Raw genomic sequence first — 27,402 nt, 5'->3', positions numbered from 1 at the left:
GGAGAGACAATATTAATAACCTGAAACGTTAACTCAGTTTCTTTGTCCACAAATGCTGCCCGAGCTGCTGATTGAAATGGAAAACGGAAAGTGTTCAAAGTTCCAGCATCCACTGTGTTTCAGCGCCAACATGACTAATTCTACCCCTCAGCTATCGGGCAAGATATTTTAGTTTTCTCTGGGTCCCATTCCCAGACACCAAAAACTAGGTATTTTCAAATTCATTCATGGGATCTGGGCATGGCTGTTGCTGGTCTTGAGAAGGTGGTGCTGAGCTGCCTTCTTGAACCGCTGCAGTGTAGATGTACCTACCCTGAGGTGTAGGTACATCTACACTGCGGTTAGGGAGGGATTTTGACCCAAGGACAGTGAAGGAATGCAATATATTTCCAAGTCAGGATTGTGAGTGTCTTAGAGGGGGACTCCCAGGTGATGATGTTCCCATGTGCCTGCTGCTCTTGTCCTTGAATTTAGATGGTAGTGGTTGTGGATTTGGAATGTGTTGTCTAAAGAAGCTTGGCGAGTTCCTGTAGTGCATCTAGTAGATAGTATACACTGCTGCCACTGTGCACTGGTGGTGGAGGGAGTGAATGTTTGTGGATGGGGTGCCAATCAAGTGGACTACTTTAATATAAAAGCAAAATACTGCGGATGCTGGAATCTTGGAGACAAGATTCCTATCATGAAATAAGAAAGTGGGCTACTTTGTCCTGGCTGGTGTCAAATTTCTTCAGTGATGCTGAAGCTGCACTCATCCAGGTAAGGGGCAAGTATTCCATCACACTCCTGACTTGTACCTGATAGATGGTAGGCAGGCTTTGGGGAGGCAGGAAGTGAATTACTTGCCGCAGGTCTCATAACCTCTGACTTATCTTGTAGTCATGGTATTTATATGGCTTGTCCAGTTCAGTTTCTGCTCAATGAACCATCTTCAGCTCCTTCATCAATAACCTTCCCTCCATCATAAAGTCAGAAGTGGAGATGTTCGCTGATGATTCATAATGTTCAGCACCATTCGCGACTCCTCAAATACTGAAGCAGTCCATGTTCAAATGCGACAAGATTTGGACAATATCCAGGCTTGGGCTGACAAGTGGCAAGTAACATTCGCACCACACAAATGCCAGGCCAAGACCATCACCAATAAGAGACACTCTAACCACTGCCCCTTGACAGACAATGGTGTTACCATCACCGATTCCCCCACTGTCAACATCCTTGGGCCATTGACCAGAAACTCAACTGGACTCGCCACGTAAACATAGTGGCTACAAGAGCAGGTCAGAGGCTAGGAATACTGCAATGAGTAACTCACCTCCTGACTCCCCAAAGCCTGTCCACCATCTACATGACACAAGTCAAGAGTGTAATGGAATACTCCACACTTGCCTGGATGGGTGCAGCTCCAACAACACTCAAAAAAGCTTGATACCATCCAGGACAAAGCAGCCCGCTTGATTGGCACCACATCCATAAACTTCCATTCCCTCCACTACAGACGCTCAGTAGCAGCAGTGTGTACTATCTACAAGATGCACTGCGGCAATTCACCAAAGATCCTGAGACAGCACCTTCCAAACCCATGACCACTTCCATCTGGAAGGACAAGAGCAGCAGATACATGGGAACATGACCACCTAAAAGTTCATCTCCAAGCCACTCACCATCCTGACTTGGAAATATATCGCCGTTCCTTCGCAGTCTCTGGGTCAACATCCTGGAATTCCCTCCCTAATGGCACTGTGGGTCAACCCACAGCACGTGAACTGCAATGATTCAAGAAGGCAACTCATCACTACCTTCTCAAGGCAACTAGGGATCGGCAATAAATTCTGGCCAGCCAGCAATGCCCATGTCCCATGAATGAATAATAAAAAAAACCCCAAGATCTAGATGGTGGGGGCTGGGAATGCCATTGAAAGTCAAGGAGGCATTGATCAGATTCTCTCTTGTTGGACATAGTCATTGCCTGTCACTTGTGTGATGAGAATATTGCTTGCCACCTTTTAGTCCAAGCCTGAATGTTGTCCAAGTTTTGCTGCATTTGGACATGGACTGTTTCAGCATCTGAGGAGTCGCGAATGGTGCCGAATATTGTGCAATCATCAGCGAATATCCCCTCTTCTGACCTTCCGATAGAAGGAAGGTCATTAATGAAGTAGTTGTTGATGGTTGGGCCTAGGACACTTTCCTGAGGAATCCCTGCAGTGATGTCCTGGAACTGTATGGCAGGTTTTGGAGCATAAGTCTTCAGTATTATTGCTGGATAATTGTTAGGGCCTTCACCGTTTATTGATACCTTGTGGAGTGAATGGAATTGGCTGAAGACTGATGCTGGTCTCCTCCAGAGGAGGTTGAGATGGATCACCCACTTGACACTTTTGGCTGAAGATTGTTGCAAATGCTTCATCCTTGTATTTTTCACTGATGTGCTGGGTTCTCCCATCATTGAGGATGTGGCAGGAATGATTTATTTGTTGTGAAATCACAGCTTTGTCTATACCTTGCTGCTTATACTATTTGGCACACAAATACTCCGTGTTGCAACTTCATCAGGCTGACACCTCATTTTTAGATATGCCTGGTACTGGACTACTCTCCAGAATTGGTTGCATTCTTGGACATACGCATCTCCATCAAGGACGGTCACCTCAGCACTTCAAAGTACCGCAAACCCACGGATAACCTCACGATGCTCCACTTCTCCAGCTTCCACCCTAAACACGTTAAAGAAGCCATTCCCTACGGACAAGCCCTCCATATGCACAGGATCTACTCAGATGAGGAGGATCGCAAAAGACACCTATAGATGCTGAAAGATGCCCTCGTAAGAACAGGATATGGTGCTCAACTCATCGATCGACAGTTCCGACGTGCCACAGTGAAAAACCGCACAGACTTTCTCAGAAGACAAACATGGGACACGGCGGACAGAGTACCCTTCGTTGTCCAGTACTTCCCTGGAGTGGAGAAGCTACGACATCATCTCCAGAGCCTTCAACATGTCATCAATGAAGACGAACATCTCGCCAAGGCCATCCCCACACCCCCACTATTTGCTTTCAAACAACCGCGCAACCTCAAACAGACCATTGTACGCAGCAAACTACCCAGCCTTCAGGAGCACAGTCACCACGACACCACACAACCCTGCCACAGCAACCTCTGCAAGACATGCCAGATCATCGACACGGCGACATCTCACGTGAGAACACCATCCACAGGTACACGATACATACTCTTGCGACTCGGCCAACATTGTCTACCTGATACGCTGCAGGAAAGGATGTCCCAAGGCATGGTACATTGGAGAGACCATGCAGACGCTATGACAACAGATGAATGGACACCGCTCGACAATCACTGGGCAGGACTGTTCCCTTCCTGTCGGGGAACACTTCAGTGGTCATGGGCATTCAGCCTCTGATTGTCGGGTAAGCGTTCTCCAAGGTGGCCTTCACGACACATGACAACGCAGAATCTCTGAGCAGAAACTGATAGCCAAGTTCTGCACACATGAGGACAGCCTCAACCGGGATCTTGGGTTCATGTCACACTATCTGTAATCCCCACGACTTGCCTGGGCTTGCAAAATCTCACCAACTGTCCTGGCTGGAGACAATTCACACCTCTTTACCCTGTGCTTAACCCTCTCTCCACTCACATTGTCTGCACCTGTAAAGAATTGATTACCTGTTAAGACTCGCATTCCAACCATTATCTTGTAATTGAGTTTGTGTCTACATATGCCCTGTTTGTGAAACAAATCCTGCACTCACCTGATGAAGGAGCGACACTCTGAAAGCTCGTGCTACCAAATAACCCTTTCGGACTTTAACCTGGTATTGTGAGACTACTTACTGTGACTCTTAAAAACACTCAGGGATGGGCAGTAAATGCTGGCCCAGCCAGCGATGTCCACATCACATGAGCGAATTTTCACAGTATACTAGATATGAGGGTGGCATGGTGGCACAGTAGTCAGCACTGCTGCCTCACAGCGCCAGGGATCCAGGTTCAATTCCCAGCTTGGGTCACTGTCTGTGTGGAGTCTGCATGTTCTCCCTGTGTTTCCTCCGGGTGCACCGGTTTCTTCCCACAGTCCGAAAGACGTGCTGGTTTGGTGTATTGGCCATGCTAAATTCTTCCTCAGTGTATCCGAACAGGTGCCGGAGTGTGGCAACTCGGGGATTTTCACAGTAACTTCATTGCAGTGTTAATGTAAGCCTACTTGTGATACTAATAAATAAACTTAAACTTAATGAATTTTCTGGGCAACAACTGTGCTGGAATGTTAACCCTCAATAATCCCCTATTATCATCAGGTACTAAAGCATTTACAAACAGAAAATACAGAGCAAAATGTTTGGGTTACAAAATCTTTGCCTTAATTGAAAAAAATAAGAAAGATTTTTTATTGTATTGAATACAAGTTAATGAGTTGAACAATGTACAAACTGAAAATTAAAGCTGAAAACCAGTGCACAATATCCACTTCCCCAAATGCAGCTTCCTTTCCAAAGTGAGTGCAGTAGAGAGGTGGGAGGCTTAATGCCTAGGCTGCTGAAAGCAGGCTGCCAATGGTGGACAAATGGATGACGAAAATTGAGAAGCACATGAGACCAACATTGAAGAAAGCCAATTTTTACAGGTGCATCATAGAAAACATCCTTTCTGAATGTATCAAAGCTTGATATGGCTCCTGCTCTGACCTAGACCGCAAGAAACTACAAAGGGTTATGAACGTAGCCCAGTCCAACATTCAAACCAGCCTCCCATCCATTTACCCTGTCTACACTTCCCACTGCCTCAGAAAAGCAGCCAGCACAATCAAAGACCCCATGCCCCTCGGACATACTGTCTTCCACCTTCTTTCGTCGGGAAAAAGATACAAAAGTCTGAGATCATGTAACAACCGGCTCTAGAACAGCTTCTTTCCTGCTGCCATCAGACTTTTGAATGTACCTGAAACAAAAAACAGAAAATGCTGGAAAATCTCAGAGTTGATGAAGGGTCATCCAGACTCAAAACGTTGGCTCTATTCTCTCTCCACAGATTCTGTCAAACCTGCTGAGATTTGCCAGATTCCTTTTTTGGTTCAGATTGCAGCATCCGCAGTATTTTGCTTTTATTTTGAATGGACCTACCTTATATTAAGTTCATCTTTCTCTACCTACTAGCGATGACTGGAACATTACATTCTGCACCCTTGATGCGCGACAATCAAGCACGAGGTACAAGGCTTCAGCGATTGAAGGCTTTTATTGACAAACAATGGAACTATCTAAACACGAGTACACCATTCCAGACTGGAGGGGTCCCGCCTGAGCAGAGGGTCTTATACCTCTCCCCAGGAGGCGGGGCCCGACCGGGATGTGCCATAACAGCATCCACCACAGGTATATTAATCCCACAGTGTAAACACCCTAACCCAACAACAACATTATAACAACCCCACAGTGTCAACACCCTAACCCAACAGTAACATTGGAATAACCCCACAGTGGTAACCAACGATGGTTCACCACAACCCTCTCCTTTCCTTTTCTCCTGTGTATTTTATGAATGGTATGCTTTGTCTGTATAGCGCACCAGAAACAATATACTGTATCCCAATACACGTGACAATAATAAATCAAAAAAGAAAGCAGAGATCTCGGAGTGTTGTAAGGCTAGAGAAGGTTATAGGGATAAATAAGAGCGACTATGGAGGTTTGAACATTGGGATGAGGACTTTAAATTCAGACCATTGCTAGATTTCCCCCTCCTATTCCCACTTTTCAAACCAATGCAAATTCCAGGACTATACTGCTCTTGGACAATGACACAGATATTTGCACCTCGCTCGATTTTCTTTCCTATTGTTTTCAGATGCCTTGCATTTGTACGATTATGTTGTCTCTTTTTATGGAGGCCTCTCCCATGTTTTTGGTCACCTTTGTTGTATCCCGTTGAGAACATTCTTACTATATTTTTTATATCCACACGATTTTTGGGTTCCCTTTCAGTTCCGGGGAAGGCTTTGCAATCTAAATATTGTCTCTACACATGTGACAAGGGAGTGTGGATTTACATTTCTATTTTAGTCTCTCCAGTTTTGGTTGTTTTTATTGTTATTTGTAATGGAAAGACCGATTTCCATACGAATACTAATCCACTATCAGTACGTGCAGAACTGGCTGCATGATTTCACCACCCCCCCCCCCCCCTTTTCCTGACGAGAAACTAGAAATTAACATATGCCCTCCTCCAATAGTCAATGCAAAAGGGAGAGCTCCCAAATGAGATTGGTTCCCAACCGCAAAGGCAGGTTCTTGATTGGAGAATCCCTTGTATGTGACAAGAGCTGTTAGTCAGATCCACAGAATACGATTAAAAAGCCCTGATCCGTGCAGAACAAGGGGCAGCTTGCCGCAGTCTGTCCCAGCTTAAAGGGCTTTTACTCCACACTGATTTACTGCACGCCCTGGACGCGAGAATTCAAACTGTAGCACAGCACCATGGCCAATTTGTTCACCAAGTCGCTCTCTGCCTCTTTGCAGTGGAAAGCGACCAAGCTTTCCGCCGCTAACTTTGCCCTGGGTTATTGCACAAAAGGTGCTGATGTGCCCACCGATAGCTGTGAGAAGCGGGGTCGGGCGCCGCAGTACAGCCCGGCGGATTCTACTGAAGTCAGCAGAACAAACACAACAGGCAAGCTTGAGAACAAAACTTATCTGTGGGGTCGATATAATGAGATGAAAAAATTAGTCCATGGTAAGTTTCACGCTCATTGATCATGTTGACTGCATTGTTACTTGTTTTCTGGCAACATCTCACATGGATTTGAGAGCTTTTCAGGGCTCTTAACTCAATCTGAAATGTGAGCAATAGTGTATGCATTTTGTAAAAGCGATTTATTTACGTTTGTGTTGATTTTTCACTCTTTTAGTTTAACTATTTATTTTGACTTCATTGCGGATTTGCATTCGTAAATGTTATTTAGATGGGGTAACCAGCATGTACTATTTTAACTTGAAGTGATGAATATTTTACTGTTCAAATGTAAAATCCATAATGAACTTATTTATTAACAGCTCAATATAGCATGCTGATTGGACAGTTCCGTTTTCTATATAGGGGCTACACAAGGTGCACACACAGACATGTTGATATCGGTCTAATAATTAAAATGAAAATTTGTTTTATAATATTCCTTATTAAAGAATGCTGCATACCTCAGTGTTAGCTTTGGGTCAATTTTAGCACGTTCACCTCTGAGTGAGTGCAAGACATTTAACATAAAGTGCTCACTTACCAGGCTCCTGGAAAACGTAATGTTATGTTCCTGAGGGAAGGCTTCTGGAATATATATTTCCATACAAACATGTCCATTAACATTACAAAGCAAAGAACACACAAGCAAAATACTGTGGATGCTGGAATCTGAAGGTTGGCTGTTCAAGCTGTGAAATCTTGTCTCACTTAGGGAAGTGGATTTTACTGGAGGTTGGATGGACCTTTTGGAAGATTATTGGAAGGGGCTTTTTAAAAAATACTTTTCCAATTCAATCAAATCAAATCCAATTCAGAGTCTCAACAAGTTCAGACATTTCAATCCAAGCTGACAAGACAGGGCAAGCGACCATTTACCCTCTCCTGGGCCTGATCTACATGAGCCAAGCTGATTGGAGGAGGGGCAGCACTTCCTCCTCCAAGGCTTGATCTCATTTGCATCTTAGCCAAAAGGCCGAGATGCCGCTTTTAAAAATTGCTTCATATGAAACATATGAAGCTTCAATGTAACCTAATGACTTTTTGAGTAGCATGGGTATTTGGAGCATTCTTTGAGGGATTATCTGCAGTGGGTTAAATAATTTTTTCCAGTAATAGCTGCACTTTAAAAAAAATCTCTTTAATTGTTGACTGCATTGTCAATGTCCCTGTTCCATCCTCGAACTACCCTGCATGTCAGGGTATTCTTTGTCAAAGATGGCCATTGCCTCTTCAAACTTCTTCAAGGCATTTTTTTCTCTCTTCAGGTACCATTCCCTAAGAGGGTATTGGTGCTGCAACATGTGTTGATCTATGCTTATGCTTGGCAAGATACTGCAGTGGTTTATCGTACCTTCTGCAGGTTCTGGCTGACCTGCTATTAGCAGGATTTGAAAATCAACCTGTTTGGCCACATGATAAACACATCTTTGGCCATCAAGACCCACAGTGGCAGTCAAACCTGGAACTTCTGGTTCAGAGTTAGGGTGCTACAAATGTGCCACAAGACATTAACTTTCAAGGCATCACCAAATGATTTTGATCTGAATGTCTTAGTTGGTTGTTCTTGCTCATCAGCCTTCTCCCTCCCCCTTTACAGACCTCTGTTCCATTTCTTTCAGATTCTTGATAAATAAAATCTCAAGAGAAACAAGCAATTCTGAAAATCCTCTGTTTAGCTCCTCTAATCCTATTTGCTTGCTAATTTCTGTAATTATCTCTTGGATTTTTGGTTTCACAAAGCCTTTGGTTCTTGCTCATCAGTCTTCCTCCTCCCCCTCCCCCTTTACAGACCTCTGTTCCATTTCTTTTAGGTCCTTGATAAATAAAATCTCATGAGAAACCAGCAATTCTGCAAATCCTCTGTTTAGCTCCTCTAATCCCATTTGCATGCCAATTTCTACAATTATCTCTTTGAGTTTTGGTTTCACAAAGCCTTTGGCTCTAACACAATGTGGCCACATCCTCCTCCACAACCTGTTATTTTGGATGAGGCAACCTCATTCCATGCCACAGAGATGTTATCAATGGTGTCATTATTCCAAAATTCTTTCGGGGTAGAACACCACCATCTTCAGTTTCCCTGAAGGCCTGGCCAAAAGTTCATCTATGGTAATAGGCCTTGAAAGTTGTAATCACCTCTTGATCCTCTTGAAGTGGCATATTTTTCTCAGAAGGACATGGAGAGACAACACAAAAAAAGTGAATTTCTAAAGGGAGAGCAGGAGCAGAGGGACATGCTTATCCAGCAGGAGGAATTCTTCAGTTGCAAGCAATAAAAGGAACTTGCAAAAATAAAACAAAGAAAAAGGTTTAATGAAGAAACTTCATTACGCCAACACTTGAGGCCATACAAGCTCCCAACAATTCCCATCTGCTTCTTATTTATACTGGATCAGCTGTTCACATATTGTCTACCAGGTCAGCTGACCCTCATAGCCTGTTACCATTGGTTACATTATAACAGATCCAATATTATCATTGGTTACATTCTAACAGAGTCCCCTTTTTTTCAAATTACTTTAAGACAACCATCCTCCAGTATTCTTAACAACTTTCCAGTACCTGCACCTCTTTGAGTAAAACAGTCGGATAACTGTAGATTTGCACCAACCCAGTTGAACTTTGAAACGTCCTTGTTTTCCAATATTCGTTTAATGCTGGCCAAATCAATTCTCAGTCGTTTTTCTGTTGCACGTTTTGTCGAGTGAACATTGTCCCATAAAGACCAATTGTCCACATAACACTCAATTGGTACTTTCTTTCCTGATGTTGCCATGAAAAATAATTCTGTTAATGTGTCAGACAAATATATCCCCATATCCACCGCCTCCACTAATGCTAGGGTTTAATCCGCCAATGTACTTTTGACTACCCTTTTTATTTTCTTTGCTTCCCAGGCCAAGGAGCAACATTTTCCTCCCTTAGGAAAGAAAGTACCAATTGAGTGTTATGTGGACAATTGGTCTTTATGGGACAATGTTTACCTACCAAGAATATTATGAAACTGGCACTGCTTGCATTTCCATCTGGTAGATTGGTATTTGAAGCATCACTAAACACAACTAACTTCATGTCTTCCGGTTCTCCTAGAGCTGGGAATTTAATTACATATTCCTCTAATTTTAGCTTTTTAAAAATTTTATTTGCCTGCAAGATCTCTCTGACTGAAGCATGTCTCAACATATTAATTAACTCTAGGACATTATAGCTCCCATCCGATCTTGTCTTTGTGCACAGCCAATTTAACTGTCCTATCATACTCCTCAACATTTCTGTTTCTTTTCCGTTGGCCGGTTCCTCTTTTTCATCGACCTTTTTCTGGCTATGGGAATAGGATTAGTGCTGTCTTGATTCATTGATATCCTGGATTTGCTTTGTCGGGCATCAAGACTGAGATATCGAAAAGCACCAGCTGCTTGATTCCCTACTTTAAATTCTGTCTTTAGTCTATTAATTACCCTCTTTTCAAACTCTTCTGTGCCATTCCATAGGAAATCAGCAACATGCATCATGAAAATTCCAGCTAATTTTCTTTCAGAGTTCTAATAGAATATTGCAGGATCTGCTTTTAACTGGAGACAGTCAGTTTTCAGCAATACAGATCGTATAGAAAAATACCAAACCCTTGATGCATCACCTAATCCATACTTGTGTTTGTTCAGTTTCCACAACTGTCCCTGTGTATTACCTGCTTCTTTGGGTGGCTTCAAAAAAACTTTTCTTTGAAATGTTTTGCCCTGTAGAAATGCTGCTTTGATATCTATCGACTTACATTCCCAATTATTAGATGCTAGGACAGCAAAAAATAATTTTGTCACTCTCTCTGCTGTGGGTGAATCAACCCTAATGTCTCTTCCTTCCAAGTGTTCATCATACTTATGGGCTACTAATCTGGCTTTTGCTTTATAAGTCCCGTCTTGCAAAACTTTCTCTGTGCAAACCCACCGATGGAACAGAGCAGGCTGCCCTTCATCTGGTACCTTGGTGTACACCAAAACTCTTTCCTACAGTCCAATTCTCCTTTTTTGGCCTCTCTTATTTCCATAAGCTCCATTTTATTGGCAGTCACCAACACTTCCCTATCATGGGGACTTCTACTCCTATTACTGTCATTGGTTTGATTCCTAGCCTTCCTTGTTAAACTCTGGCCCCTACTGCTGTGTCTGTCCCTGTCAGGGCTGCTACTCTCAGACCACTGTTCTCTGTTAATACAATTTCAGTCACAGGTTTTTGACTTTTCCCTGGGTTCATGAGTGCTCACTGAATCATCCTCAGAACATAAATCCCACTTTTTTGGCTTCCATCTTTCCACCCCATTTTCCCAATCTTTAGCTTTGGTTCTTGGACGTTGAGGCAGTGTTCATATTTTCCTGAGGCTTTTCCTGCTCTTCTGATTATAGTGGCGTCCCTCTACTCACTTGACTCTTCGGGTATGTATGATGCCACTGTGCCCATTTTGAGTAATTGAACCTTCTTTCACTTTCTTTCGCTCTTTATGATCAGGAGACGCTAAATAACAATTTAGCCAATCTTGGCCACAGACAGTGGATGTACATCCACTATCCAAAACAGCACAGTTGAAAGAATCTATCATCAGGGCACTTATAATAGGGCTCAACTTTTCTGTGACCAGAACAATGCCTTCATGGTCCTTGTCTATGTCAGTGTCGGTTTCTACGTATTCCGTGTCATGTGTAGTTTCAAAGACAAGATTTCTTTTTTTCAGACAGTTTACGATGTAGTGATATGGCGAATCGCATTGGAAATAGCGATTCACAATCCCTTTAACATTTCTTTGATTTAAACGTCTGTTTATTGCTTTCCCATGTGTGTCTTCTTTCCACATTATCAAAATATTATATCCGTTTTCAACATCAGGTCTGTTATTAATGTAACTATCTCTGTTTAAGGGCCTTTGTGTACCATTTGGTCTGGCACACGGCTGAGCTACCATTGAATCCTGTATTCTGGGCGCTATGCATTCCAATCTGGATTGAAAAAAGTGGCAGGAAACAATTGTTTCCCGAAAAACTATTTTTAGTGATGCTGTCATTTGGTCAAAGAGAAGCTCTGTTCCCCTTAATTGTATTCCAGTCATTACCAGAAGACTATCCATCTGCGACAGACATGCACGGTCCAACAATTTAAAGGCCAATACTGCATCTGGAATCTCCAAATTAAATTTCATCGGCCAGTTACAGCCCCTATCAAAATCCATGATATATTCCTGGACTGGTCATAATGCCCAGGATTGCTATTCTAGTACATTGTCATAACCATGAACTACCTTTTTTAAGTAATTCACATACTTTTTTTGGCTTTAGCAAATGTAATCTTGCCTATTTATATCTCCAAGTGAATATGTTTATCATGTGGTGGACCAAAAACTATCATTTCACAATTCTGACATCACTTGTGGCAACACAGACGTACATCATGGTGCTTCTGGTACGTGCTACTTAGGTGCAATGATTGAATGGCTGAATTCTGTTTCCAAGTTCCTGGTTAATAACTAAAATGCTTGTAGAGGAAAAAGTTAAACTTCAGAATTATGAAGATAACAACTCATTGCACTGATGAAGTTGCAGAATGGATTAACAGTCCACCAGATGTATGGATTACTGACACATACAAAACAGAGATATCTATCCTCGGATAAACTGTTTTAAACAGAAGAAATAGGATGTGAAGCCTGCAGTACTGTATCGTTGGAATATTTTGAAGGGATAATGAATATTGAGTAAGTGGCAAAAGTTAGAGCTAGAGTCACTTGAGGTATAAGATGTCACAACACGGAAGGACGTTTAAAGCTGGAAAAAGAGCAAATGAATGTGAATTCACTAAATTCACAGTATGAACTGACACTAAAATAGTAGTCAAGATCTACTGGAAAATAGAATTAATTATGGACAAAAGTAAATAAGGAGCATGCAGTTAACAAGATTTTCCACTCTGCTAGTCACCAAGTTAGGGGCAAACACTCTGCAGTCCCCAAGACTAGTTGCTTTGCAGGAAATACATGGAATAAATATCAGGACTAATCACAATTGATTTATAGTAGCTCAGAAATCAATTGCACATCACTGAAGTGATTCTAAAGAAACCTGCAGTGAGATTAAAATAATTAAAAGTAAAATAATTGATATATTCACATCTAGGAGTAGTAGATCTGACTTAATGGTACATCTTGGATGTGACGGTGAAAAAGAATGACCCCCATTTAAATTTTCATTAATCTATAGAATGAAGTGAAAGATTTCAACTACTTTCAGGCACTTATCAATTACTGATTCATGGCATACAGTTACAGCTAAGAAGTTGCATGAATATAGTCAAGACATTCACAACTAAATTAAACTTGGGGGCATGTTAGGAACTCAGTGGGTTAGAATTCATAGAATCATAGAATTCCTACAGTGTAAAAGGAGGCCATTCGGCCCATCGAGCCTGCACTGACAACAATCCCACCCAGGCTCTATCGCCATATCCCCTCGTATTAACCCTGCTAATCCCTGTAATCCACGCATCCTGGGACTCTAAGGGGCAATTTAGCATGGCCAATCAACCTAACCCACACATCTTTCAGACTGTGGGAGGAAACGGGAGCACCTGGAGGAAACCCATGCAGACACGGGGAGAATGTGCACACTCCGCACAGACAGTGACTGAAGCCAAGAATCAAACCCATGTCCCTGGAGCTGTGAGGCAGCGGTGCTAACCACTGTGCCACCATGCCGCCCCAGTTGCATTCATACAGGATGCGTTGTGCATTATATAAAATAACTGTTGAGGAATTTATGTTTATTTTCTTATTGCTTCAACAGATGAGAAAATAGAAATACAAATAGGCTGTTGAAAAGTTTGCTTCCTCCTGAATTCATCCACGGTTTAGGCATATTGTAAGATGTTCTTAATGAAGGTTCTCTGTTTTTAAGGGTTAATGCACAAAAAAGTTCCCACACTAATGTACATAAATAAACTACGGAGCTGTAAGGAAACAGAGACTATTAAGGCGAAGCCTGGCAGAAGAACTCTGGAAGCGAAAGAAGATATCTATGGACAAAGTACGGTGGCACAGTGATTAGCACTGTTGCCTCACAGCGCCAAGGACCCAGGGTTCGATTCCCGGCTTGGGTCACTGTCTGTGCGGAGTTTGTACGGTTCTCCCTGTGTCTGTGTGGGTTTCCTCCGGGTGCTCCAATTTCCTCCCACAGTTCAAAAGAAGTGCTGGTTAGGTGCATTGGCCATGCTAGATTCTCCCTCAGTGTAACCGAACAGGCGCCGGAGTGTGGCGACTAGGGGATTTTTCACAGTAACTTCATTGCAGTGTTAATGTAAGCCTACTTGTGACACTAATAAACAAACTTTTAAACTTCAACTTTAAACTTTAAAAGGTCCACTGAAATGTCACTAATTACTAATAGAAAACATATTGGCTTTAGTCATTAGCCATTTTTAATCCAACTTGATAAACTACATGGAAGCTTGATTATTTATCATTCCTAGTAAATAAGTAAATCACAGGGACAGTGAATATCACTGCACAGCACAATATTCTTAATTGTTATTCATCAGAATTTTTTTTTAAATCCTCAACCGAATTTTTTTTTTGGCCCTGCATCTTTTCAGTTTTGCAAACATATGCCTCTCTGTTGTTCAATGATTTATGATATCAACTTTAATTTATAATGTACTTTTATTTTTAAACATTAGAAACAGGAAATACTCACCATCATTCCTGGAGAGGGAAACTGAGTTATCATTTTGGATCTGTGACCTTTCAGCAGAACTAGGAAAAATTGGAGATGTAAGAGTTTTGAGTGAGTTAAAGGAGGGAGGCAGAGAAGAAGAGCAAAAGTAAAATCTGTAAGAGGCTGGAGACCATGAAAGATTTGATAGCAAAAGATTTCAAGGTGCCAGACCAAAAGGAATAGTAAAAGGGACAAGAAGCAGAAGACACATCTAGAGAAGGTGTGAATGCGAGGATCTTGAATCGCTGCCATCTGGAAGCAAAGGAAAAGAAATAAGAGAAACAAGAATGAGGGGAAAAAATGTTCACAGGGCTTCCCTTTTATTCTTCTTCCTATTCACGCCCTTTTGTTTGCTGAAAATCTATTGTATTATATTTCAAACATTTCCCACTTTTGAAGAAAGTTATCATTTTTTGTTTCTCTCTCCACTGATGCATTTTCAATTTTCATTTTAGATTTCCAGTATTTTTTTGCCTTTGTTTGTTATTTGAAAATTTGTTTATCTCTTTTGAATCAGTGCAGGAACTCACAAATTAATTAATAAATTGAGCTATGCAGCAAAGATTGGATTTCTCACCATTCTCCCCATTTAGACTTGCATTTCCTTGTGAGGCCCCTCTGCAAATATTAACACACTCCTGAGTGTGAACTCTTGAACCTCTGCTTATGCTACCCATAGGAATACAATGCAATGATGGTGGTATTTAGTTTATTGTTAATGGTGATTTATATAATAGCTTGGAGAATTCTGGCACATTAACTGAACTTCCCCACCGCCACCTTACAACCCTTCCCCCAAAACAAGCGTATCATTCAAAGGTAGGGTTCTGAAGACTGTGGAGGAACAGAGAGATCTTGGGGTCCATATCCACAGATCTCTAAAGGTTGCCAGTCAAGTGGATAGAGCTGTGAAGAAGGCCTATAATGTGTTAGCTTTTATTAACAGGGGGTTGGAGTTTAAGAGCCGTGGGGTTATGCTGCAACTGTACAGGACCTTGGTGAGACCACATTTGGAATATTGTGTGCAGTTCTGGTCACCTCACTATAAGAAGGATGTGGAAGCGCTGGAAAGAGTGCAGAGGAGATTTACCAGGATGCTGCCTGGTTTGGAGGGTAGGTCATATGAGGAAAGGTTGAGGGAGCTAGGGCTGTTCTCTCTGGAGCGGAGGAGGCTGAGGGGAGACTTAATAGAGGTGTATAAAATGATGAAGGGGATAGATAGAGTGAACGTTCAAAGACTATTTCCTCGGGTGGATGGAGCTATTACAAGGGGGCATAACTATAGGGTTCGTGGTGGGAGATACAGGACGGATATCAGAGGTAGGTTCTTTACGCAGAGAGTGGTTGGGGTGTGGAATGGACTGCCTGCAGTGATAGTGGAGTCAGACACTTTAGGAACATTTAAGCGGTTATTGGATAGGCACATGGAGCACACCAGGATGATAGGGAGTGGGATAGCTTGATCTTGGTTTCAGATAAAGCTCGGCACAACATCGTGGGCCGAAGGGCCTGTTCTGTGCTGTACTGTTCTATGTTCTAGGTTCTTTTGGGATTCCAGTTTGAAGATCTATGATTTTAAGTTGGTCAGGCTACATTCTTTTGTGCTGCTGTGTTTTGAGCTTCTATATCATTGACAATCCACATTTGATTACTGTTGGAGCTTCAGTTGTCTGCTCAACTTCCATTTGCAGTAATATATATAAGCTTGGCCTGGATGCACATTGAAAAGTCAGAATCAGCAAAATGCTTTGCTAATGAAGCCATTCTCCAGCTTGAATATCTTTGCAATTTACTGTTATGTGAATTAGGAAGAGGGAGGAAGTACTGTAATGAACTATGGTGTTCTACATTTTTTAGGTAACATTTATGATGCCCATGTGATTATCTGTGGATATTGTACTTGCATACAGAAAGTTGTGAAAAAGTATTGTGTGGTGTGCATTTTATTTGATGGAGGCCAAAGTGTAAAGAAATGGCAGTACATTCCTTAAAATAAGCTTTTTTGTGTGAGATTGTCTTTTTTAATTGCTGGAAAAAGACACATGTTGTCAAAGCTTTTCATCTTGCACTCATCAGGACAATTCACAGGAACACTAAATGTAAAAGGAACAACAATTTACACTTCATGAGAAGAGAGTGGACTCTGGTAGAGGTGTTGCCGGGGAGAATGCACCAGTTAACTGGTGACTAATTGTTAAATGCCAAACACTACATCCCTTCGGCTGTTCACAACAGACAAAGTACTGATCATATCCAACCAGCCCATGCTTGCAAAACTCAAAACACTGTGTTAAACATTAGATGTGATTCTGCAACATTTGCTGATCAATCCTGAGCATGCTAAGGATTACACTGACAACCAATTAAAGATTATCATTTGAGCTTACAGTGTGGTGCTCTTAAATGTACTAGGAGCTACATGTATTAATACACTGGGCCTTGTTCTTTGCAGCCGAAAAAGAAACAGGTACACACATTGCGCCTGTCTCAACAAATAGGCAACACCCATTCTTTGGTTCATTCCCCAGGGCAATGCCATGACTAATCTGAGCCAACCTGCCTGGTTTGAATTTAAACAGGCTTGGCTGTTAAACTGTCAGTTATCAACATTCTTGTGAAGTTTAAATTGTTGTTCCCTTTCATAGAAATCATAGAAACCCTACAGTACAGAAAGAGGCCATTCGGCCCATCGAGTCTGCACCGACCACAATCCCACCCAGGCCCTACCCCACATATTTTACCCGCTAATCTCTCTAATCTACGCATCCCAGGACACTAAGGGGCAATTTTAGCATGGCCAATCAACCTAACCCGCACATCTTTGGACTGTGGGAGGAAACCGGAGCACCCAGAGGAAACCCACGCAGACACGAGGAGAATGTGCAAACTCCACACAGACAGTGACCCAAGCCGGGAATCAAACCCAGGTCCCTGAAGTGTGAAGCAGCAGTGCTAACCACTGTGCTACTGTGCCGCCCCACTGTCCTACCGCGCCACCCCATTTGGTATTCTTGCGAATTGTCCTGATGACCACGAGATGCAAAGTTGTGGCAGCATGTAATTTTTTTCACCAATTTTATACTACCGAAAGACATTTAAAAAATATTCACTAATGGGATGTGAGTGTTGCTGGTTAGGCCAGCAGTTATTACCCATCCATAAATGCCCTTGAGAAGATGGTGGTGCCTCCTTGAACCACTGTAGCTCATGTGGTGCACGAACATCCACAATGCTGTTAGGAAGGGAGTTCCTGCATATTGACCCAGTGACCGTGAAAGAGGGGAGATATAGTTGCATGTTAGGATGGTGTTGACTTAGAGGGGAGCTTACATGTGGTGGTGTACCCATGCATTTGTCCTCGTCCTTCTGGGTGGTTGAGGTTGTGGGTTTGGAAGGTTCTGTTGAAGAAGCCTTAGTGAGTTCCTGCAGAACATCCTGTGGATGGCACATACTGTTGCCATTGTGTTGAAAGTGGAGGGAGTGAATGTTGAAGATAGTAGATGGGGGGCCAATCAAGTACACTGCTTTGCCCAGAATGGTGTTGAGCTTCTTGTAATGTTGGAGCTGTGCTCATCCTCTCAAGTGGCGGGTATTCCTTACATCATATGTACCTGATTTAACATTGACTTCATTTACCCTCCTCCTCAGGATTTTCTGTTTTGATTTCCCAATCATTGAATCGTATTGGTCGGTTATTCACTCAGCTCTCTGATGCCCTGTTTCCCTCTGTCATAATGAAGCTGACAATTTCAACAACTTTGGAGACAAACATTTTTTGAGTTGATGGGGACAGGGGCAGACATTGTTAGGTCCTGTGCTGCAGCAAATTCTGGTCCATTTTTCAAAGTGTTTTCCAAAGTGAAGAAATGCCCACATTGAATTTGCAGACAGTAGATTGTGTTTCTATCATTAGTGTGTCTTCGCACATTGAGTACAGAAACATTAATTTTGCAGTCAATATCTCTTCAAGATTAGTAGGGTAAACATGTGGGGTTACAGGGATAGGTCCTAGGTAGGATTGTGGTCAGTGCAGGTTCAATGAACCGAATGGCCTCCTTTTGCACTGTAGGGATTCTGATTCCTGATAGTGTACAGGCTTTGGGGATTCAATATGTTGATAGTGAGGAATTCCTCTGTAGTAATGTAATTGAATGTCAAGTGGAGATAATTAAATTCTCTCTTGGCGATGGACATTGCCTGCACGTGTGTGGCACAAATGTTACTTGCCACTTGTCAGCCCAGGCCTGTATATTGTCAGCGTCTTCGTACACATTGGACACGGACTGCTTTAGTATCTGAAGGACTGTGAGTGGTGCTGAACATTGTGCAGTCATCCATGAACTTCTGACATTATAATGGAGGGAAGGTCATTGATAAAATAGCTGAAGACAGTTGGATGGCCTTGGTGTCTTGGTACTTGATTTATTTTCTAAAAATTAACTCTAAACATTGCAAAAGCATTTTACAAGTTATGCATATTTATGGATACATGTTTTCTTTTTCAAAAATGTTAATACTGGATTAAATAACAACGTACTTGTATGTGGCTGGTTGAATATTTTGTTTCTGGCACAATGTGAGTGTTTACGTGCAGCTTTCTCATGTCTTGTCTACATTTTCTTGTATTACAAACATGAATTTCACTGTTGGTTTTACTGAGTGTTTTATTTGCAATCCTGACCAACACACTATAAAATGCATGTCTCAGCCTTCAAACATAACTCTTTCTCATGATTTGCCTACATTTCCTCGAACTGCAAAACGTGCAATTCACTATTGGTTTTACTGAGTGCAGTCACATAAAAATATTCCACACCTTAACTCTTCCTTTCTTGCTTTACTCTTCGTGATGTGACTATAAAAGAGAGAATGCCCTTGTAAAATATTTTTTTGTAAAGTTCATTATATTCTTTTAGCATGCATTCATAGGCTTATGTGATAGAATACACTGTGGCAATGTATTGAAAACAAATGGAACAATGCTTAAATTGATTTTTCTTTGCAGTTGTTCGCTAAATGTTCTAGCCAACATTAACCTTCAAAAAGGTAATTTTCCTTTTTGCCATGGTAAACAATCATATCCATAAGATAGACATTAAAATAGCCTGTGGAAAATCCCCAAATATGCAAAAGTGTTGGAAATAATACAGGCAAATCTCAGTAATATAAAGATTACAATGAATTCTTACTTTCATCTCCCATGGCATTACATGCTGGGTAATTGGGAACCTAGAATGCAGTTATCGTTTACTGAAATTGCCATTACAGAGACATGAGACATGGTTACAAGGCAATCTAGGTTGGAAAGTAAAGGGCCAGAGTTCTCCCAAAAAAATTCGAAGTGTTGAATTCATGGGAAAACTGGAGCAATTCATGCTGTTTTTTTCAGTGGGAATTCTCCCACAGTCTGTGGAATGCAGAGGTCACCAGTGTGAATTTCATTTAAAACTATTCCCACCCGGAGGCTGAAAGCAGTGGGCCTCTGTGCATGCACAGTGCCCCCAAACTGTCAGCCTCCCGTCTGCTGGCCAATCTGAGGCCCCCGACCATTCCCAGGCCAGCCCCAACCTCCATCCCCTGTCCCGGCCTGCCCCAATGTCCAGACCCCTCCCCCCCAGCACGCCCCAATTGCTGGCCTCCCTCCTGCCCCAACTGATCCCAATAGCAGAGTGGCAGCGGGACCTTTCCACCCCACCTGATCACCTCGACCTTTTTGGCACTGTCCCATGCCCGATGGGCAGTGCCAAGTTGCCCCCTGGGCATTGACACTTTACCCCATGGCCAGTGCCAGGGGGCACAGGCTGGCACTGCCAGGGTGCTCATGTCCAGTGGGCACCACACTCCCACCTTCCAACCCCCAGTGGGGCCCCGATTGCTCCCTTCACTCCAGTGGGGTCAGGCCACTAGCTCTCCAAAAGTGGGGAGCTAGTATAATCCCCACTGGAGTGAAACACTCTGGCAGGGTGAGAGAGGCTAGCGATATTTAAATGCTAGCCCCGCCTTCCTGCCTATTTGGAAATCCAGCGCTGGGAGATGATAGCGGGGCACGAACCTCTTGCGCATTGCCCCCCCCCCCCCGCAATTCTCCCAGCCCACTGCGCTAAAAAATTAATGCAGTGGGATGGGAGACTCACGGCCAATGAAAAGTATTGTCTGAGCTTGAGGATTCGGAGAGCTTTAGAAACTGGGGAAGGGTAACAAAGAGCAGATGAAAGGGGAAATGAGAATAAACCAGCTAGAAATACATAAAAAGGAGAGTAACTAAAGTAAATTTTGGTCCCTTGGATGCAGAGACAGGAGATATTATCAGGGAGAATGAGGAAATAAGAGACTTAGAACTTCCCTGTATCTAATGGCATATGAAGCAGAGAAAGCATGTGCTTATGTCTGTTTCCATGGCTAGTCTTTCCTGGAATAGGTCGCCAGTCTGTCACCAGAGGCTGTAGCTTGAGGGGCACCACTCCATACAAGGTATGGCTGACCAATGGACTCTCCTCTTACCGCTTGCTATTGGCATAACTGAAGGATTTACCATATTAGGATTGGCTACATTATGAATGCAGCTTCTGTGGCCATCAAGTCCTGGAATGGGACTCGAACTCAGAGCTTCTGGCTCAGAGGTAGGGGCACTACTCACTGCACCACAAGATCTCTGATAATAGCAGAAACATTGAACAAATATTCACATTAGAAGACACATTATGAAAAGCAAAGGGTAATTAAAGGGCTGAGAGTGAAGAACTTGGGTAATTAACATCAAGAAAAAATGTATTGGAGAAGCTAAATGCCAACAAATCTTGATGACCCTGATGCTAACATCCTAAGATTCTATAAGAGGAAGCTGCAGAGGTAGTGAATGCACTGGCAATGATTTTCCACAATTCCCAGATTCCAGAATGGTCCCAGTGGATTGAAAGTTAGCAAATGCAACATCACTATCCCAAAAAAGATGGGAGAGAAAACAAGGGGTGGGATTTTCCAGTCCTGCCTGCCGCCGGGATCATCAGGGCCCACTCAAAGCCAATGGACCTTTTGCTGGGCCACCACAACACTGTGGTAGGTCCTGCCACGATGGGGCCAGAAAATCCCAGCCTCGGCCAGTTAACCTGGCATTAGTCACTGGGAAATGCTGGAATTTATTAGTAAAGAAGCTTTTTTGACTGGCTCACCTTTACAAGCTCAATGTAGTTAATACCAGTTAAAAGGCAAGATGACTGGTAAGCTGCCACACATAAAGGCAAATGGAATTGGAAGTAATTTGTTATCACAGATGGAGAATTAGTTAACAGGAAGCAGAAAGTAGGGATAAATGGAGTCTTTTCAAGTTGGCAGGCTGTAACTGGTGGACTGTTGCAAGAATCGATGCTGTGGCCCCAACTGTTTCCAATCCACAACAATAACACAGTTGAAGAGACTCAGCGAGTAATATATGCAGGTTTGTCGATGATACAAAGCTAAGTGGAAATGTAAGCTGTGAGGGGACAAAAAGTGAGGCTGCAAAGAGATATGGACAAGGTTAAGTATGTGGGCAATAAGGTGACAGATCGAGTATAAATGTGGGGAAATATGAGGTTATTGACTTTGGTAGTAAGCAGAATAAAGAATAGAAACTTCTGAATGTGAACGTTCGGCGATATATTGATACAAGCATGCAAGTACTGCAAGCAAGCAGGAAGGCAAATGGAATGATAACTTTCATAGCAAGGAGAGTAAAGTACAAGAGCAGGAAAGTTGTGCTACAATTTTCGGTGTGAAAACACGTGCAGAACTGTGTGCAGTTTTGGTCTCCATTCCTAAGGAAGGATACACTAGCCTTGGAAACGTGCAAAAAAGGTTTACTAGATTGGCTCCTGGGACAAGGTTGTCTTATGATGAGAGACTGAACAAATTGGACTTCTAGTCTTTAAGATGGGGAGACATTTCTTCATGCAGAGTCTTTGGAACTCTCTACCTCAGAGGGATGTGGGTGCTCCATTATTGAATATATTGAGTTTTGGTCTCTTGGGAATCGAGGGATATTGGGAGCAGGTGGGAAAGTGGATTTGAGATGGAATATCGAATGACGCATCAAGCTCACAGAATCATGCGACCTATTCCTATTTCTTATCTTCTTAAGTCCTGCCTCATCTTGAGCAGGTTGCGCATCATTGTAACACAGCAAATTTATTAAAGCAGAAGTGACTGACTCAGTTAAGGTATTTTCAAAGTGCCATTTGTTTTAGCATGTGTTAATTTAATCTTGTCTGTTCCCACTCATCAGTGTAAAGAATGGAAATGGCAGCTGGAAACAGCATGAAGGAATTATTTGTGGGGTTTGAGTATTTAGTATTGTGGCGCTTGCTGATTTTGTGAAAGGAAATTTGGTTTAAAAGAATGTGAATCAAGCACTTGATTGCTTTGGTTTTCTGCTAGTTATTTTTCTTCATTAGCCTTTGCTGCTACTTTGGCCTTATTCTAATTAAGTCAATGGGATTGGCAATTGAACAGATAAATATTATTTGAACTAAACACTTGTTTTCCCTGTAACCTTGGAGATATAGTACTTGTGAGATGATATTGTAAGGCGCAGTGCACAGTTTTAAATATTAGAATTCTGTAAATAAATTGTTGTTTTTCTGCAGAACTTATTCCCCCAGGAATCTGCAGCCTCCTCAATCCTGCAAACATCTATTCCAATAATGAGGTTAAATTGGGGGAGATTGAAATTTATGGATTTGATTATGATTATACTCTTGCTCAGTATTCCAATTTATTGAACACAAGGATCTTCAACACTGCACAAAAAATCCTCATTGATCAATACAAGGTAAGTTTACATGTTAATGTTTCTCAAAATGATTGCACTAATTTTCTCCAAGCATGAAGCTTAATGCTGTTAAACATTACACTTTCAACCACTGTAAAGCAATGGATTTTGTTGGTAGATAATGAAAATTAGAGAATAGACAAGCATCTTTCATTTTAGCCTTGTATTTATGGTACATGGGTATCCTTGCTATGTTATGAGCTTGTGTTTATTACAGATAAAATACTATTAATTTCATCTTTCCTTAGTTGCAAAGTGAATTTATCTTTAGAAAGATCAAACTTTACTGAGAATAGAATGAGGCCACTTCATGCTTACTGTTTGAACCATGAAATTAATGTTAAATAATGGACAAGGAAGATGATTTTGGATTATTTCTTTGCGGCTGAAGAAGTGGTTTGCGTTGATAGTGAAATTAACTTAAGTAGGACCAGAAGTAGGCCGTTTGGCCCCCTTGGGCATTCTCCAATGTTCAGTAAATCTGTTCGTGGCTTTAACTCCACTTTCCTGCCTGCATAACCCTTGATTCCCTTTAGAGTGAAAGGCTCTACAAGTTGTGGCAGAGACTGGAATCAATGGCTTCAGTATTCCAAACATTTAGCTGCAGAAAATTACATCTCATACAAGATAGGATGCTGGACAAGCAAGGTGATAGCAGAAAGGCAGTGGAGATCTCTAGAGAGGTGGTTAAAAAGTGTTGTGTATCATTTCAGTGGATGGTGTTGCAAAAGAGCTAGTATATAGAGGAGGAAGAAGAATGGGCTAAGCATGACCTTTGGGAGACTCTCCAAAACTGGTGGTACAAACATGGGTAGAAAAGCAATTGGTGGAGGCGCTCCATCTTTGATTTAGAATTGTAGGAGTGGAGGAAAGTAAGTCAGCCTGTTAGTACAACTTGTCTTATTTAGATGTCTGGCATTAATGCCGCTTGATGTGATGAATACGCCAGGTTTTGTGGTCTGGTTTTTCTCTCTGCCTCTCGTACGAAAACCTTCTTGAACTGAGAGCTGGCAGATTGTTGTTCAACTATGAGGCCAAATCATGATATGAAAAGCTTTAGAGAGAAATAGCTCCCTACCATTCTGTAATATGCTTTGGTGAACAACAATTTATAATAGCTGTAATGTAATGCTGCACTTTTAAATAAAATGAATATGATTGGTTTGGTAAGTAAAAACTTGAGCCAAAGCAATGAGTAAGATCTCGGGTTCAGTTCATAACCTCTGCTGAAGAGGCAGATTTTTAGATGGAAAAACTGTGGGATGCTAGATTGTTTTTGGCATCGCAATGTCAAAAACAGTGTGCCAATGTAGTTCAAATGCTGAGAAAATCTTAATATGGCTCATCACTTGCAGCATAGGCTGGGGGAAGGTAGAGAAAAAATAGCCCTTTTTTTTGCGGGTCAGTAACCCATCATTTCCACTCAAAGACAAAAACAAAAATGTTCATCTGAAGGAAGGCTCTCGACCTGAAACACTAATCTGTCTCTTTCCAGTGTTGAGGGATGTGCATTTTCTGTGACTTTTCCTTCTGGTTATCAGCATTGTGTCAGTAACTTGATATTGCATCTTATTCTGTGTTATATTATTTCTGAAATGTCTGCAGAATATTTCTGTAATGAATAATTACATAATTGAACAGTGGGAAATTATGCTATAGATGATGTAAAGTAGTTTTAGTGGGGCCCCTAATGATTGGATTAATTGGTGTCTGATTGTGGTACATTGCTTCTCTTGCTTAGTAGCAGCCAGCTGAAGCCAACAGATTTTGGTGTGATTAATGCAAAGCATTCAGGAAATGGGTAATGTCAGCAACTACATGGCTAGAAAGCTTCAAAATTAGCTTGTAACCTTTAATTATACAGCATATATATTTTTACATTAAAGAGCTCTATTATGACTAATAAAATCAGATCCTAAGTTATCCGGTACTGGACCAACCAAATGCTCTATTAACTGGAATCTCTGATGTCCCCCTATGCACATCATCACTTTACCAATTGGAAGTCATTGAAAAGTTATTCAGCACCTGAAGGTTTCCGAGCACTATCAGGACACGTTTGTACAGCTAGCCAAGTTACCAATGAAGGTGCTAGTACTCCTTCTTGCTCCATACATTCGAACAGGGCCTCTGAATGCTTTACAGAAAGGTGACACCAGGCAGAAGGGAAGCAGGGTTAATAAAAATACAGCCTGTGTGTTTAAAGCATAGCCCAAGGGACAATTGTTCAAGAGACTTTTAAAAACAGGAAAGTTCTGAGGCAGATTTTGGGCATGTGTTACAAAAGTAATTTTAGCTGTTACAAACCTAGCTGATGTTATTACTGGAGGGTCAGGTCCCAGAATGGAACCCTGGCTCAATAGACCGTAATTTTTATCTTTTGTTCAGAGACATGGATGACTAGAGTCACAGGACTGTCAATTAACTTTAAACAAAAGAATAAAACATGTTATTTAATATGAAAAGACTGACTATAATACAATTCTCCTTCACCCCACCTATCTCTTCTCATCAAATCCCCCCCAGATGCTTATTACACTGTGTCTCACTGGAACTCTGACTTCCACATGACTGTTTCCAAACTCAATAAAATCTTCTCCCAAATGCCACTTTCTCTCAGATGCCTTCACCAAGGATTCACTTCTAGGATTTGAATCTCCTGAAGTTTTAACCCTCATACTGAAACACAAAATTAAACTTATTTAAAGTCATATCTTATTTCTAATACCCGAAAATACAACTACTGTTACCTGACACCTCTCCCTTTGAAAGAAAGAAAACTTCATAACCATGAAGATTTCTTTACACTGGTATTACATTCACTCCACACAAAATTAGCATCATCAATATTGAACAAAATAACTTATTGCATAATATAGTTAAACTTGCTTTATCTTACAACTACATATGTCATATTTTATAATTACAAGGATTTAACCAAATCATTGTCAGAATCTGTACATAGCATTATCATAACTCCAGTTTTGTGTTTCTTTTTCTTCTGGTTTTCAAACTCAACAAATAGAAACAGATAAACTAAAAGCAGGAGTCGGTCATTTGGTCCTTTGCGTCTGCTCCGCCATTCATTTTGATTATGAGCAATTATCAAATTCAATATCCTGATCCCTTTAGCCCTAAGAGCTATATCTAATTTCTTCTTGAAATCACACAATGTTTTGGCCTCAACTACACCTCAACTACATTCTATGGTAGTGAATTCCACACATTTACCACCCTCTGGGTGAAGAAATTTCTCCTCACCCCAGTTCCAAAAGGTTTACCCCTTATCTTCAAACCATAAACCCTAGTTCTGGACTCCCCCACCATTGGGAACATTCTTTCTGAATCTACCCTGTTAGAATTTTACAAGTTTCTATGAGACCCCCTCTCACCCTTCTAAATATAATCCTAACCAGCTTAGTCTCTCCTCATATGACAGACCTGCCATCCTGGGAATTAGCCTGTAAGCCTTCGCTGTACGCCCTCTATGGCAAGGACCTCCTTCCTCAAATAAGCATACCAATACTCCAGATGTGGCCTCACCAATGCCCTATACAATTGCAGCAAAACATCCCTATACTCAAATCCTCTTGCTATGAAGGCCAACATACCATTTACCTTCTTTACTGCCTGCTGTACCTGTGCTTACTTTCAGTGACTGATGCATGAGGGTTCCAAGGTCTCGTTCAGTATCCATCTCTCTCAACTTACCCCCATTCAAGTAATAATCTGTCTTCCTATTATTGCTGCCAACGTGGTTAACCTCACATTTATCCACATTATACTGCATTTGCCATGCAGATGCCCACACACTCAGCCTGTCCAAATCACGCTGAAGCATCTCTGCATCCTCCTCACAGCTCACTCCCCCACCCAACTTTGCATATCAGCTGTAAATTTGGAGATAAGTTCCCTCTTCCAAATCATTAATATATAATGTGAACAGTTGGGGTCCTAGCACTGATTCCTGCAGAACCCGTCCAGTTTGTACCTCCCCCAGAACCAGTCCCAATGCCCTCGGAATCTGAAATCCTCCTCCTCACACCATCTTTTCGCCCACATATTCATCCTATGTATCCTGCTGAATAA

General features: G+C 41.8%; 1 protein-coding gene across 1 annotated transcript in view; it reads left to right on the top strand.

Annotated features, from left to right (window-relative positions):
- The first annotated feature begins 6,395 nt into the window (after window positions 1-6,395).
- Window positions 6,396-27,402, top strand: part of LOC144491648 (5'-nucleotidase domain-containing protein 2-like) — a 65,351-nt gene continuing 44,344 nt past the window's right edge. Inside the window, exons 1-2 of the mRNA XM_078209779.1 lie at window positions 6,396-6,756; window positions 23,129-23,313. Of these exons, the coding sequence (XP_078065905.1) occupies window positions 6,501-6,756; window positions 23,129-23,313 (441 nt within the window). The 5' untranslated portion in view covers window positions 6,396-6,500. The remainder of the gene's footprint in view (window positions 6,757-23,128; window positions 23,314-27,402) is intronic.

The sequence above is a fragment of the Mustelus asterias genome, chromosome 3 (assembly GCF_964213995.1).
Source record: "Mustelus asterias chromosome 3, sMusAst1.hap1.1, whole genome shotgun sequence".
Classification (NCBI taxonomy): Eukaryota; Metazoa; Chordata; class Chondrichthyes; order Carcharhiniformes; family Triakidae; genus Mustelus; species Mustelus asterias.
The sequence above is the reverse complement of the archived record's forward strand: the minus strand, read 5'-3'. Positions and strand labels throughout refer to the sequence as shown.